The sequence below is a fragment of the Marmota monax genome, unplaced genomic scaffold, assembly GCF_021218885.2.
Source record: "Marmota monax isolate L192 unplaced genomic scaffold, Marmota_monax_Labrador192_F-V1.1 WCK01_AAM20220418_F8-fsc00004, whole genome shotgun sequence".
NCBI lineage: Eukaryota > Metazoa > Chordata > Mammalia > Rodentia > Sciuridae > Marmota > Marmota monax.
Window position 1 is genome coordinate 19432626 of NW_026692881.1, and position 15743 is coordinate 19448368.

At 54.2% G+C, this 15743-nt stretch overlaps 1 protein-coding gene across 5 annotated transcripts in view; it reads right to left on the reverse strand.

Moving 5' to 3' along the window:
* The window catches only part of Sh3pxd2a (SH3 and PX domains 2A), a 217898-nt gene that overhangs the window by 16215 nt on the left and 185940 nt on the right, over positions 1-15743 (reverse strand). For 3 of the 5 annotated variants that reach the window (XM_046450358.2, XM_046450354.2, XM_046450356.2), the window contains 3 exons: positions 12208-12321; positions 8321-8404; positions 3217-3334 (listed from right to left, as the gene is read on the reverse strand). In XM_046450358.2, the coding sequence (XP_046306314.1) occupies positions 3217-3334; positions 8321-8404; positions 12208-12321 (316 nt within the window). The remainder of the gene's footprint in view (positions 1-3216; positions 3335-8320; positions 8405-12207; positions 12322-15743) is intronic. The other 2 variants (XM_058581285.1, XM_058581286.1) reach the window with 1 other exon arrangement.

Below are 15743 nucleotides of genomic sequence, written 5' to 3' on the forward strand. Positions count from 1 at the left end.
AACCAGAGCTGAGACTTGCTGGGAAAGATGCTCAGAGAACAGCTTCTTTCCTCTAACTCCCTTTGCTTTGCCTGGTCCCTCTTGGCATGGGCTCTCATTCTCTGCAAAGTATTAGGTAAAATAAACATGGGACCTTGAGATTAGAGTTCTCCAGTGGTGGGTGCCCAAAGGTGGACTTCTCAATAGCTATTCACACTTGAGAATGCTATTACACAATCATTTGAGGGTAACCCTAGAGATAAGAAATGGAAGATAAGGGATGAGAAAGTGGTGTATGGAGTTAAATGCCCCACAGGAAAGAAAAGGATTATTAAAGAGGAAAGAGGTATCACAGGGTGAGAGTTTTGGTCTATGGGACCTTGGAAAAGTCTGTTTTCTGGAGCTCAATTTTACTTTTCTGCAAGATGTAGGAACAGAGTAGCTGTTAAAGTGTATCCATAAGGATAGACACACTGAAGAGGTGTGTAAAGAAGACTGACTGACTGGGGAGGGTGTGGGTACTATGCAGGGACAGCACATGGGTGAAGTTCACAGAGTAAGTTTGTGAACAGGCTAACGGCAACATTTCAAATCAGTGGGGTAGGATGGATTATTCAATAAGTGATTTGAGGACAATGCATTATCCAATTAGGAAAAATAAGTAAGAAAGAATCTGGCCATACAGGGGGCAAAAATAAAAAATATTTACATAATTTGGAGGTTTGAGAAAGACTTTCTAAATGGGGCTCCAAAAGTAGAAACCATAAATGACAAGAATAAAGCACATGACTGGTAAAATTAAAACCATTGGTATAGCAGAACAAAAACAAAGCCAAACAAACCCAAAAGCTCATAAACAAAAGCAAAAGACAAATGACAGGGCTGACTTCATTCTGGTGATTTGATGACTTCTTAAAAACAAGCTTTTTCCCTTTTCCTCGTGGTGTTGAGTCTTCACCCAAATCCACTGGGGACTCACTTCCTGGACTGGCAATTGCTGGCCAGTGCCCCCAAGCCTGAGTTGCAATGTCCCTGTCTGCTCCCTGGGACACATCTGGCTCTTTGGAACAGTTTTTCCAGGCCAGATGTCTAACAGCCCTCCTTTCACCCTCTTTTCTTAGGAACTCATTAGGTGGGAGAAGGAACATGGAGATTTGCTGGAGAACACAGGAAGGAAGAGGCTCCTTCCGTCCATAACAGTAATGTGCACAGGTTGTCCCAAGCTCATCTGTCCGGGCTTGGAAAGCGGACATCAGTGAATGAAGGATGGAAGTTGGGGCTGTGATGGCTCTCAGATGTAACGGTGACTTTCAAAGGTGGATAGAAGCAACTAGTGAAAGTGCCTAAGCTTCTTATTAGCCAAAGGCCAAGGCAAAGAAAAGCAAAGCAAGGTCTGCTTACAGCCCCAAGTGCCCCCATTTCAGAGTTTGTATGTTATTTAGATAAATCCAGGTTCCAGGCAGGGAAATGCAAGGGCACCAGGAGTGGCTGTGTCTGAGCCCCTTTCTCTCACAGCCATTTCCCAGCTCTGAGCAGGGCAGGCAGCAGAGGGGTGTGTGTGTGTGTGTGTGTGTGTGTGTGTAGGTGGGGGAGGAGAAAAAAGACAGGAAATGAGGATCAACACAGAGCCTGGAATGTTGGGAAATGGCATACTTAAGGGGGTGTCTGGCAGCTTTCTTAAGGTGGAACTGTTATGGCACAGTATTCTCAGCTGGACTCCCACTGGCTAATGGGGACAAGGACTAGGCCATGGGAACAAGAGTTGATTAGAAGTAGCTCAGAGTAACTTTGCTGGTCATTTTAGAAAACCAAAAAATGAAGCAAAACAAAGCAAAATAGAAAGCAGCCTTGTAGGTCACTTCCAGGCAAGTGAATGAGGCCACCAGCCTGCCAAGACATTTGCTGGCCTTTCCACTTCAGGCTCCTGGCTGCTAAGTCTTTGGCTTGGCTTTAGTTTCTGTTCCTAAACATAAAAGGCAGGGGCAATGACCATGGGCAACACACACCCAGGTACTGTTCATCCCATCTAGCAGGACAAAAAGGGACATTTCGTTACTCCTGACTGATATACAACAGGGCAAGGACCATGAGGGAGAGAACCTCCTACCAAGTCACACTAAGGTTTGGATTCTGTGTAGCCAGTGGCCTTCATCCATCATCAGCTCAGCATAGACTAACTTTTAACACCACCATGTCCTGCCATATTCTGAGCAACTGTCCTGTGAGTGCTCACATTGCCTTGGTCATAGGGGTGCCATAGCACAACCCAAGCCTCTCTGGGAGAGACCATTCAGTACACATCCTGCGGGTGCAGGGTCTGGGGTTGCTGGGTGTGCTGGGTTGAAACGGCAATTCCCAGAGCCCACAGAGAGGGGACAGTCTCCCCCAGCTAGGTGGCAGCAGAGGAAAAGCTGGGTCAAGTCCCCATGGCTGAGCTTCTCCAAAGGAATCAACAGTGTCTCCTGAGAGCAACTGCCTTGGAGGGCAGAGGAGGCTAAAGGGCAGGTCTTGGTCTGGTAATGGTGAGTGGAGTCACAGGGTTCTGTTTACTTCCAGTGGGTCAGGAGACTGCCTCCCTCCCCCCCCCCCACTCCCTGACCCATACCCCAAATGGATTTCTCAACTGAGAAGTGGGATTAGGTTCTGGGAGAGGGATGGGGCAGGGGAAGGAGGAACCTCTGATAGCCCAAACTGGGCTTGGGCTCAGACCTTTCTTCCACTCTAGTCTCACTACAGTCCTGCAAAGTGGAACAGCCCTCACAGGCCAGGGACACGGATGCCACAAGCTCACATCAGGAGCCCTGGGTGGTGAGCCATGACAGCAGAGGCTGTCTGATGGGACTTCAGTAGGGCCTGGGGACACCAGTGCTCCAAACTGCTCTAACTGTGGATCAGACCAGGCAGCCAAGGCCGGACGCAGAAAACCAAATTCAGATGTGCTGAACGCTTGGCAGATGAGCGGGAAGGAACTGCACCATGGCCTGTGGGCCCTGCACTGTGCTGGCTGTGCTCAGCCTTGCTTTCCTGCCCCCGGAGACACTCTGCAAGACCAGCGCTCCCTGGTTGAGCTTTCCAGATGTGCACAATTGGTACAGGGCTGCTGTCAGTACGTACCCACCAGTGGATGGCCATAGCTACTTTGCACCCAGTTCTGTGGGCCCAGGACAGATGGGCCAGAGGCATCTGGGAGGGGCCAGATGGGCCAGAGGCATCTTGTGGCTCTGTCAAGGGTCCTACCTGATATACCACCAGCCCTCCAAATTCTTCCGGATCACCTCCACGGTGACACCCTTCTCAAAGCCAATCTCGTCCTTGCTTTGGCTGACATAGGGTTGAACGGTGACATACTTCTCTTCTGTGAGTGGGCAGTGGGAGTAAGAGAGCAAGATTATTTGAAGTTGAGGTGCAGGCCCTGCTTCTTGTCCCCTCCTGCCCAGGCCTGGCCTTGCTCAGCTGCTTGCCAAGGTGCTCTGGGTCAGCTCTGGCTTCTCCAGGGAAGGGAAGGACCAGGCCTCAGGAGTAGCAGTGGAAAGGTCACGGGGACAGGGGTTACTGCCGTGCCCAGTGTGTGTCAAAGCCAGCCACGTCCCAGGTTGTTCAGCAAAGCCAGCTCTCCCAGCCTAATAATGGCAAGCAGGATGCTGAGCCTGGAGTTTAGAGGGCCCCAGAAGCTCCCTGGGCTAAAGGCAGAGTTAGAAGGAAACTGCTTGTCAGAAAGTCTTGAGACCAATGCTGGATGTCCCCTGATACCTTCAGGACCCTCAGGATACCCCTTCCACAAATGTGCCACGTTTCCATCTGTGTCCCAAATGCCCTCTCCTGGCCCTGCTTCCGCCTCAGTCCCTTAAATCCTTCCTCATTCTAAGCCTCAGACAGCTCCAGGGGCACCTCCTTGGTGAAGCCTTCACTAAGCACCTGGCCCCCGATTGACAGCAGGTCATGTAATGTCCCCAGGAGAGTTCCATGGAACGCAAGTCCTATGGGAGTGGCTGTGTTTTGTTAAGATAAAGGTCCTGTGGCAGGGGCGGAGCTGCCAGGTGCCCCACATTCTCCACAGTTCCTGGGTTTGTGTGGCCCCGGCCGTCCACAAGATCACTGCTCATTCACGTCTACGCTACTCTCATGGGTGTGACTTCAGGGTCTTGCTCAAGGTTTTCCCAAGGCAACAGAAAGGCACCTTGGGGAACCTCAGGAAGAGCTTGAGGGGACAGGTGTGGGGAGGCTGGGGTGCCAGGCATCCCCCTGGCCCCCTTCAGTCTCCCTCCTGCGGAAGCCCCATGCTCCCTCTACAGCCTTTGTTCAGGTTTCCAGGGAGGTGTTTGCTTCAGGTCTGCTGGGTCCACTCCTCCTGTCCCTGGCAAGACCAGGTAGACTCACAGTTGGCTAGGGAGGACACCTGCCTCCTGGGTGAGATTCTGCCTAGGGGACAGACAGCTCAAGGCTCACACTTCCCACCCAGCCTCACTGGGAGAACAAGGGACAGCAGAGGTGAAAAAACTGACGATCTGGTAACGCCCTTGGAAAGTCCTCGGGGGCCTGGGTGCTCCAGAGGTGGGACTGTGCTGGTGCAGCAGGAGCAGGGGGCTGTGGGCCGCTCCGTGAGGAGGAAGGCCGGGCTGGGCGGGGCAGTGTCTTGAGTGGGAAGCCTGCAGAGAGCTCGCAATAGCAGGAGCTGGCCTCTAAGAGCCTGCCCCTCCTGGCTCCCAGCTGTGACAACCACCCCCTGGACTCCTTGGCTGGACCCTCAGGCAGCCTGCCTGGGCCTCTAGTGGCTGTCGGGGAGGGGGACAGCTGCCACCTCAGCTCCCTGCTGCGGGAGGGCCATCTGTTCATTCTCTCCTGGATTATCAGGGTCCTGTCTGCAGCCCTGTGCTGGGCCAAGATAGCGACTCCCTTTGGGGCGGAGGCGGCTGTCCTGCCAGGCTGAAGGATGGAACCGATGGGCCACTGGCCTAATCTGAAAGGCTGCCAAAAACCAAAGGGTGGGTGACAACCCATGGGAGGCTGTGCCACTCCTCAGCATGCTCTCCACAACTGTAGGCCTTCTTCAGTCCGACTCAGGGAGGGCCCTGCTCCAGGGGGCTTCAGATTCCACCCCAGACCCTCCCCCCCATGAACTGCTGCCAAGCCCGCCTGAGAACCTGCCCAGACAGACTCTGACTCGGGCCTTGGAGCAGCTCCCCACTCTCTGGGCCAACCTTCGCTCTCCTGCCTGCTTCTGGTCCTGCTCCATTTTCCAGTGGGGCACGGTAAACCCTGGCCCAGGCAGCGGCCTGAGGGGCAGCACCAGGCCGGGGAATCCAGGGTCTGAGGTCTAGGGGAGGTGAGGCCTGCGCTTCACATTTTGTCTTTGTTCGGCAGGGCTATTTTTAAAAGCCTGTGGTTTGAGCAGGAAGCCATCATTAAAGTTTTCCTAGGCAAGGTTACTCTTTGCAGAGAAAAATGACAGTTCTTGCGGGGAAGATCAGAGAAGCCTTGCCCTGCCCCACCACCAAGTACAGGGCCTTGACCATGTAGTGTGGGCTCGCCTTCACTAGAGATCCAGGCCCCGCTGCTGCAACCTCTTAGGGTGCCTGTGGCAGACAAGCGTCCGCAGGCCATGGAAGCTCCTGTCTTCTCTGACCTCCTGGGATAGGAAGGGGGACAGAACCAGATATCAGTTCTGCCAGCAAAACTGAGTGGGTCCTGCAAAAGGCCCTGTTCTTAAGAGTTCTGGGCTGTGACATGTCCCCCTGGAGTTTATGTGCTCCTTGTAAGACCACTGGCTACCAGTGAGGCTCACCCTGCCCTGGTCGCTGGGCAGGACAGTGAGGGAGAATTCAGGTTCCTTGCCCCTGGAGGGGCCAGGCAGTCAGACCAACTCTTCCCACTTGTCTCCATGGGGAACGGCTTTCTGTCCTGGTTGGCTCAGATGGAAGAGGCATGGACTGCCTCCATGTGGACATGTGTCACACGGTCCTCCCAACTCACAGGTGACTTGAAGGACAAGTGGAGACAGATACTCTTATGGACCTGGCCACAAACCCCACCTTGGGGATGTCCAGACAACAGAATACACAGATGGATAGAATCGGCCCCAGTGGGTCCTGAGTGGTTCGGCAGGCCAGGAAGAGCTGGTCCCTAGGAAGCAGCTGGGGGGTGGGAGACTGTGAGCTCAGGGACTTCTCAGGGCTCTGGGAAGTGCCGGAGCCTGGGGACTGGGATTGTGCCATGTAGGGACGGGGGCACTCCTGTCCTGGTAAGGGCTGGCCAGGCGGCTGGCAGGGTGAATGGGCAGGGGGAGGTGGACAGACTGTTCTGGTTTGGGAGGCAGGGGCTGGAAGTCCTGCAGTTTCCAAACCACAGAGGCCTCCTCTTTCCAAACACTTTCCCCTCTGTCAGCAGTCTCTCCAGCTCCCCTCCCGGCCCCTACAACTCCCTCACCCCTCTGTGAAAGAGAGGCCTTTGATTCCAACGGCCTGGCTGGCTGGGGACGGGGAGTGGAGCGGGGCCCTGGGAAGCACTGCTTTCTCTTGTCTAGTTCTTCGATGTCCCCCTCTCCACCCTGCTCCCACCCACTCTGCTGTTGGCAGTGCTGTCCCCAGCCAGCTCTCTGCAGGCCTCTCTTGGCTGCCTGCTTTAACAGAGCAAGGCTGGAAATTATGCCGGCTAGGTCTCTTGGTCTCTTACGGGGGGTTGGGTATTTGCTATGTATGGGTGATGCGGAAGTACTCATTTGGTTGTGTGATTGTGTCCACGTGCATCATCCTGTGAATAGCTGTGACTACACTGCCTGGGAACCCTTGGTATGGGGGTTATGTGTATGTGGACTTGTGGGTGTTGCCGAATGTGGTGATGTGATTGACTGCTAGTTGTGTGTACAAAGCCTTGATGACTAGATAATGTACTTGTGGCATGGTCTATGTGTGGCTGCATAATTGGAATTATATTTGTGCCCTGTGAGTGGTTGTCAGTGTGCACAGGACCGTCGATGGGGAGCTGTGACGGGAAGGAAGGGTTAGATGTGACAAGGTACCGCAGCCATACTGAGGCCATGGGAGCCGTGCAGGGTGTGTACTGCACCAGCTGCGTGTCCGTGGAGTCAGTCATGTTTGGGGCTTAGTGTGTGGAGCGTGGAGCAGGCCAACCTTCGTCCCTATGATTCCAGGTCCCCATTCCACTCTCTTTTGCCACCAAGGCTGGGGCTGCTTCCCTGCACTGCTGTTCCCCCTCCAGGTTGAAGGTGGCCTTTGCTTTACATTCGGCCTGGTGCTGCTTTTACAGCTCATCCCTCTGTCCTACATCAGCCCCCAGGCTCCAGCCCATGTTCCTCCCTGGGGACAAGCTGGGTTCCTCACGACCAGTGTTCTGAGCCTGATGCTGAGCCAACCACAGGCTTGGCCACCCAAGAGTCCAGACTTCCTGCTGCCTCAGGCTTGGGGCAGACACCAAAACATGCTCCCACTGTCTTCTGGAAACAAGCTTTGAGGGTGGGAGTATGAGCTGGGGCATCCCTGTGTTCCCAAAAGGCCAGTGCTCATGACATGCCCCTCTCAGGGGTGACAAGCTGCTCTCAGCTGTGTCCTCATCCTGAGGAGCACACTCTGCTCTCTGTGGGGCAGGAGAAACTGGCCCTCCACCAGTCGGGGGCTCTGCAGATGGTTAGGGGATGTCCAAAGGCGTGTACCTTCTTCCCTCACCTCCCCAGCTCCTGGGTGTTGTGAAAACTCCGACAGAGCAAATGTCTCCCCTCCTCATCAGCCCATGGCCAGGTGAGGAGCCTCCCTGGAATCCTCTCCTTTAGCGCCTCCTAAAACCCCAGTCTACTGCTATTGGTGGGGTCTAACCCCGTACCCCACTGGTCGGGGCTGTGCCCTGGTTCCAGGCTGTGCCTGACTTCCGCACCTTTCTAGTTTAAGTGGAGCTGGACAAAGGGGGAGGCTTGTTGGCTGGTCCTTCTTTGCACTCAGTTCCCAAGCAGCCACAAGGATGGCTTAGCCAATGGAGCCTTTCTCAGCAGGAGACAATGAAGGATGGAGAGGTGGGGTGCCCTTATAGGGATTGAGATCCCCCTGGTCCCTCAAGACTTGTTCCTTTCTGGGGGACCTATAACCGTGACTGAAGTCCCACGACCCCCATTCCCAGGACACCAGCAAACCAGCACCACCCTTAGTGCCGCCCCAATTCCCAAGCATGGCCCCTTCCCCACTCCCAGTTGCAGCAAGTGAGAGGAAAGTCTGTCCTGTAAATATGGTAAGTCAGGAGGCCACAGGCAGAGGTCAGAGGGCAGAGGGTGGGAAGGAGCAGGCGTTAGTGAGAGACAGCAGCATTGGGGGGAAGAGAGGCGTGTGCCCGCAGTCACCTCGGCTGTGCTGCCTGTTGACCATCCCGCCCAGGGTCCACCGGCGATCCAGGCGCCGCAGATGGGCCTTGCGTCTCTTGGACACTGGTGTGGGAGATGGTGATGGAGCATGCGGCCAACACGAACCAATGGAGAGAATGGAGATGAGGATGAGATGGGATGGGGGAGGGGAGGAGGAGGGGACAGAGGGAGGGAGGTCCAAGCACGCTTCCAGGTCATCATTACCTAGTCTGAGCCCAGGGTCAAACCTAGCTGGATGAGGGTAGATCTGACAGATGATATTGTTGGCATGTGGGGGGAAAATGCAACCAAACCCAAACCTCTCAGCTTATGCCCCAGAGCCATGGAGAGAACTACAGATTTTAAGATCCTGGCCAGGCAAGGTGGTGCATGTCTGGAATCCCAGTGACTGGGAAGGCGGAGACAGGAGGACCTCAGCAACTTTAGCAAACCATGTCTTAAAAAAAAAAAAAAAAAATTTAAAAAGCAGAAGAGCTGGGATGTAACTCAGTGGTAAAGTGCCCCTGGGTCCAAACTCAGTACCAAAAAGAGTCCCTTACAGCAGTCCTTGAGAGGCAGCCCCTCAGCTGCAGCGATGGATCGCTGTTTCCTGGGAAGGCTGATTCAGAGGGCTTGTGTCCAAAAGCACCTGGGTTGACATCAACAAGTATGATTGTGAGCTTGCCATCATGGGCCACGCAGCATGTTGAGAGGGATGAGTGTGCCTAGGAGAGACCTGGGGTCCCTTCCTGGCAGGCTTCGCACTTTCCGGCTTATGTTGTTGCTTTCGCACTTGTCCCATTAGATGGTGTCTATTGAGGATGACAACTTTGCCTTTCTTTCTTTTTTTTTTTGGTACTAGGGATTGAACCCAGGGGCATTCAACCACTGAGTTACAGCCCCAGCTCTTTTTATTTTTTTTACTTTGAGACAGGGTCCCTCCAAGTTGCTTAGGGCCTTGCCAAGCTGCTGAAGCTGGTTTGAACTCGTATCCTCCTGCCTCAGCCTTCAGAGCTGCTGGGATTACAGGAGTGTGCTAGAGCGCCAGACAGGACTTTGCCTATTGTCTCTGCATTCCCAGAGCCTAGCACAGCGCCTCTGGCCTAGGAAAAGTTTGCTGAATGAAATGCGCAGGGACAAATGCCGCAGCCCTGGCTGTGCTCCTTCATGTCATCCATTTGGATCTTTGGCAACACAGACTGAGTTTCCCCAGTTTCTCACTGCTTGAGATCCCTCTGCCAGGGCTGCTCTCTGCGCAGACTGTGCACCGGTCCTCTAGTTATTATGGCTGGGTTTTGAGCCCCCATGCACCCCTGTGCTCAGGTCCAAGTTCTAGATGCCCCTACCTTCCCATGGTACTCCCAAGGGGAATGGACACTGAACCAGGACTCCTGGGTGCTAGCTGGCCCTACCTCCTGCACTGCAGAAGGAGGCTGTCAGGTTGCCTGGGGCCAGGGGAGGAAGGGAGGCCAGTGGTTAGAATGAAAGAAAAACTGCCCAAACCCCTGCAAGGCCTTCTGGGATGCATTTGCTCTCCCTGGGAGGAATCTGACCAGCCTTGTATAAGTAGAGGTCTGGGGAAAAGGCGAGGAGGTGTGGATTCCAATTCAGACTCCACCACCTGTGACACTCTGTGAGGCCTTCCATCCCTCTCTAAGCCTCTGTTTCCTCACCTGTCATAGGGTGACACCTCCTGGTCTGGCAGGGGCCAAGCAAGGTCTTAAGGAGCTCTGGGGACATTAATCAGGTCCTGTGTAAGGTTTTTCAGATGGGGTGGCGTGAGGGAGTGGGGCCTCTCTGGGTGGCAGAAGGGCTTAGCTGATGTCTGGACCTGGGGCCACTTTTATGGTAGCTGACATTTATTCCCGGCAAGCCAGGCCCAGTCTAAACCACTCACAGACCATCTCACTCAAGCCTCACAGAAGCCTTGTGTGGTCAGCACAAGCCCCATCACACAAGTGGGGAAGCCAAGGTCCAGGGGTGCTAAGTTACACATCTACCACCCAGCTGCAGAGCTGTGGACACACCACAGTGGCTGGGCCTGGGGCTTGGAATACCCAGCCCTGAGCCCTTCTGTGGTTCCGGCAAGGTATGCCCGAGATGTGATGGTGAAATCCACAGCTGTCTATGTGTGGCCAGGTGTTGGCACACAGGTCCTACTAGAAGCAAGTAGAAAAGGGGCACTCTGGGTGCACATGTACACACACACACCCCTGAATGCAGAACTTGCACTGATTGCTGTCTGATTCTTACTCTATCAAGATCAAAATCCTCAACAAATTGCCACCACCTATTCTATGTGAAGCCCCTGTGTCTTGTTCCGGCCAGGCTGGCGTCATGCTCCCAGGCCTGCCAGGCTCTTTCCCACCTGGGCTTTTGCTCACTCCACCATGTACACCCCGACTCTGCCCTTGCTGGTGCAGCCTTCTTAACCACACACTCTCCTGGAGTTGGGCCTAGAGTAGCCTCCCTGCCAAGGAGCAGATGGTTCACTGAGAGGCATGTGGCACAACGGTGAGGCCCAAGAGGGCCCAAACCTGAAGAGATGCAGAACAGCAACAGTGTCCTCCCAGGGTGGTAGCAAGGGCAATGAAAGCCTCTGATCTACCACCTGGGCCTCTGTGAGCCATTGTTATCGAGAGGCGGTGGCATGCCTCCCAGGAAGCAGAACTAGGTAGGAAGTGGGGACTGCGGAGCACAAACTAGACAGACCACCTCAAGGCCAAGGTCTTCCACTGCCCCAGAGGACCAGTGGGGGAGGATGCAGGCTCAGTCCCTCGGCTCAGGGAGTAGCTCAGCCTGAAACTCGCACCCTCCCTGATGGGGCCTATTCCCTGAGACCTGTCCAAGGTGGCTGTGCACTGAAAAGGCCAAGCTCTGATCAGTGTGACACAGGAAGAAGGGTGGGGCCCAACCGCCAACCGACTAACTGACATTTAGGGATGGGAGGAACAAGGGGCTGGTGCTGGGGGAGCTGCTTATTTTGGCCTGGGCAGCAGGGAGGTGGGCGCGGGAGGAGCAGGCCTAGAAGTGGCTGAGCCATGGGTGGCAGGCCTAATTCCTCTGGCTCTCAGACACATCCTCTGGATCATTCCCACAGTTGGTTAAGGAAAGATTGGCCGTTTCCAGGCCACGGGAGGTTTGGAAGGCTCTAGGAGCAGGCAGCAGGGAACTGGGGGTGGCCCAAAAGTCCTGGGCTTCGGCAGGCAGCCCGCTCTGGGGAATACCGAGTCCACAGTCAGGCTGCCAAGGCCAGCAATGGCCTGGGGACAGAGGCAGGCTCCTTGAAATGCAAGGAGAAAGACCCAGAAAAACCTCAAGGAGCCAGTGCTAATCAAAGAGACCGAGTGAGAGGCCTGAGCCTCCTCTGGGATCTGGGAAATGGTTCATGGACCTGCCTGACCCTGTGCCATGGGCCAGGCTGGTGGCCACCCAGGCAGGACACACACATACACACCCAGTCTCTTGTGGTCATTCTTGTTGCAGGAAGCCCAGTGTGGGGCTGGGACCATAGGCCAAGTCTTTGTGGGGTCCTTGAGAGGTGTCCAGGGCTTATGTAGACAGGGAGTTTTCTGGGGGTTTCTAGCTCTAAGACTATTCTTCCCAGTCTCTGTCCCAAAGTTGCCAAAGCCTGGGGTCCACACACCAAGGGAACTTCCCCTGTGTTCTCTGCCCAATGTGGGGCCAGCCAGAACAGGCCTGGGGAGGTGCACTTGTGGGCTGGTTTCTATACAGTGGAAGGGGCTTGGGTGTGGCCCCACTTACTTCAATGGTTCAGGTGGTTTTAGGGAGAAGAGCCTTCTGTCTCCAGTAGGGGCTGACCCCAGAGGCAGCTGGCCATGCATGTCAACCTCTATGCTCCCTCCCAAGAACCTGTAAGCCCTTACCTTCCCCGGTCTTGGAGGTGTTGATGTCTGAGTCATCCCGGGTCCCATTCTGGGCCTCTAGGTAGGTGGCAGGGACCCAGCCCTGCTCCTCGGAGGTGCTAACAAACCACCATCCTGTAGAAGGGACAAGAAAGAACAGGCCATGAGAACCTTCGCAGGGTGGCAGAGGTGGGTTGGGGGCAGAGATGCAGAGGGAAGGAGTGGCCAGAGGGCAGGGCACAGGGCCAGATGGCCTGGGCACCAGGCAAAGGCCTTTCCTTTGGCCAGCCTTGAGGGGCCTGGGTTTCATCTAAGGCAGAAAAGACCTACACACTCCCTGAGATGACCAAACAAACTGCCATCCATTCCTACACGTTTGATGAAGAAAAAAAAAAAAATCCAAAGACCAATTAGAAATAATGATGTCCCACATGAGAAATGCACCTTGCAGGAAAGGCCAAGTGAGCTCTGTCCCTGCACAGAAGACTCAGGGTCTTTCAACCCACTATGACCACGAGAAGGGTGGAGGCTGGTGCCTCCTCTGCTTTCAGAGGCAGCGAGGCAGATCGCCTCACACCTTCCTAGCACAGGTCAGCAGTACTGTCACCTCAGTGCCACTCCCAGCTGCTCTTGGATGGTGTGGCCATTTCAATCACAGTAAATGAGTGTTATAGCCTCAGGTGACCCCTGACAACTGCAGCCACACATGAAGGCTCAGCAGGTTATTTCTGCATCCTGGTCCTAGGGAGCCAACAGCTCAGAGAACTAAACCAGCCCTCTCTACAGAGGATGAAACTGAGACCCCAGAAGGGCCTCTGAGCCAAATAGACCTGGGCCTCGATGGGCTTTGCAGAGCTGCAAGCAGAGTACAGAACTCTCCAGAAAGGGCGGGCAGCAGAGGGCATTTGAGCCTAGGTCTATTTGGTTCAGAGGCCTCAGCTGGGTCAAATACTATGACCCAGGGCCCCTGCTGGCCACCTAGCATGAGCCACAGTCTCTATCTGTGCCTGGGGTGAAAGACAGGGAGCAGTAGGGTACCTACCTAAAAAACCCAGGTCCTGCCCTCTGCTCCCTGGGCCCATCTCCCACCTCAGGCCTGGCCAACCCCAGTGACCAAGGCCTTCCCTTGACACAATCCATATAAGCCTGAGAAAAGCAGCCTGGCCCACCAAGTCACAAACCTTCAGTCAGGAAGAACTGGGGACACACTCCTGCTGCTGGAAGAACTGAAACCATAGGTCTAACTTCCTTTCCATCCTGCTCTGGCTCCAAACTCCCATCTCCCAAGATGGTTCACTTGGACTGCCCATGCCCAAGCCACCTCTTGCTATGCTCACTTTGCAAACAGGTACATAGGTGATGAGGAACTGTGGCAGAGAGACTGCGAGCCTTGACTGGACCCTGAGCATGTGGGCCCTAAACCCTATTCTATGCCACTGCTGTAGGACCAGGGGGGCATTTCATTTAAACACTGCCCCACAGGCCCTGAGACTTCCTGCACCAGGCCTATCAACAGGATCCAGAAGAGGATGTGATCTGCAGGCTGATGGTTTTCTGGTTCAAGGAAAAAAGGAGGCTTGATTTTTTTTTTTTTAACTGTATTGGAGATTTACCACTGAGATGCTTTACCACTGAGCTATATTCCCAGCCCTCATTTTTTATTCTGAAACAGGGTCTTTGTAAGTTGTTCAGGCTGGCCTTAAACCTGCAATCCTCCTGCCCCAGCCTCCAGTCACTGGGATTACAGATGTGTGCTATTGTGCCTGGTGAGGCTTAACTTCTTAAGAGGGAACAGCTGAAGTCATTGAGCAACTTGTGGGGACAGGCAGGTACTGGCATCCACTTTTGGGGCCAGGGCAGCAGCCAAAAGGCAGTTCAGAGTCTAGTGGACACTCCACTGACATCCACTGGCATTTCCCAACTTTTGGGTCTGAAGATGGTTATAAGGGTACCAGACACTTGCACTCACTCAACTTCTGGTGAAGTGACTGGTTCAGGAAGCTGATACTCCTGGGAGCTGATAGCTCAGATTGTGTGTTAAGCACCCTCAGAACCTGCTAAAGGGAGATGGATGCTCACTTTGGAGTCCAGGAGGGGTCCTTTGACGTGGGGAGCCCCTGCCTAACATATAGGTTAACAAAAGAGGCCAATCTGACACTCTGAGGGAGGAAGGCTGACAGGACCACCACTCATTGACATGGTGGGAAAGGTTTTATTGTCCACTTCTTTTGAACCAGGAAGACCTTGAGTCCCACAAGCTGGTCAAGAAGTGCTAGAGGATCTGTCTCCAGAATGATGTCCAAGGAGGTTTTTGTCCACTCTTTGCAGTGTTGGGCAGCAGGAGGCAGAGGAAAGCAGGAGCAGCCAGTGTGTGGTGGGCACTTTAGGCACTCTGACCCAAGGCTTTGGGTGGACATGGAACTTCCCTCTTGGCACAATTCAGGTTGGTAAAGAGCTGTGTCTTGCTTGAATGGGATGGGAGTGGCCACCTTTGTCTTACCCACAGCCATCTGCACATTTTGACCCTATTAGGCGAGGGAGGGCTGCTTGGAGCAGCACCACCCATCCTCTGGAAGCCCAGGCCACAATGGCTTGGATGCTCAGAAGCTGTGGCTGATTGGGCCCCAAAGCAGCCAGAGGGTGTTGCCTTTTCAGGGGACCCTGGGTGGGATATCTGCCCCTCAGTCTCTAGGGTAGCACTCTCAGGAGTCCCATCAGTCTCTGCCAGGAAGCCCCAGTCCCAGCAGTTCCTCTACGACCCTGGCTGAAGGTCATGGAGCAAGGTTCCTCCATCTCACTGGGTTGGCATCACTTGACCTTGCCTCCTTAACCACTGAGCCACATCCCCAGCTCTTTTTCATATTTTATTTAGAGAAAGGGTCCTTCACTTTTACTGAGGCTGGCTTTGAACAAATGATCCTCCTGCCTCAGCCTCCTGAGCTGCTGGAATTACAGGCATGTGCCATCCCACCCAGCTGGCCAGCCATCTCTTGATTGGTTTGTCGTCTCTCCAAACATGTGATAGTTCAGGGGTAGATCTGTGACCCAAGCAAGGCTATTCAGCGGCTGTTCTAAGAGCTGACAATGGCGCTTTGATGATCTGAATCCTGAGTCCCACACAAGCAGGAATCACAGGGGCACGTAGGAAGAGAAGGCCTGAGAGCCAACTCAATAAAGCAGCAGGTTTGTCATGAGAAGGAGGACAAGCTATCCTGAGGACATCTTCTACCTGGGAGTCTGGTGTACCAAAACTAGACCAGCCTGCTGGACTTCCTCATTACAATAAGCCAAGGAACTGTTCACTGACCTGGAGGTCCACGGAAGAGGGCAATTGATGAGTTGACCTGGAGCTGGGTCTCAGTCATTTGAATAGAGAAAGCCCTCACTAATCACCCATCACAATCTCTAAGCATCACATGAGCCCAGTCTGAAGAACAAAAGTCACCTGTCACCACAGACCTCAGCAGGTGGGCACTGAATCCTCTAAGCCACTCCAGGCAAGGTGCCACTGCCCCAAATCCTGCTCACCAGGATGATCCCCAAGACCCCCAAAGAGC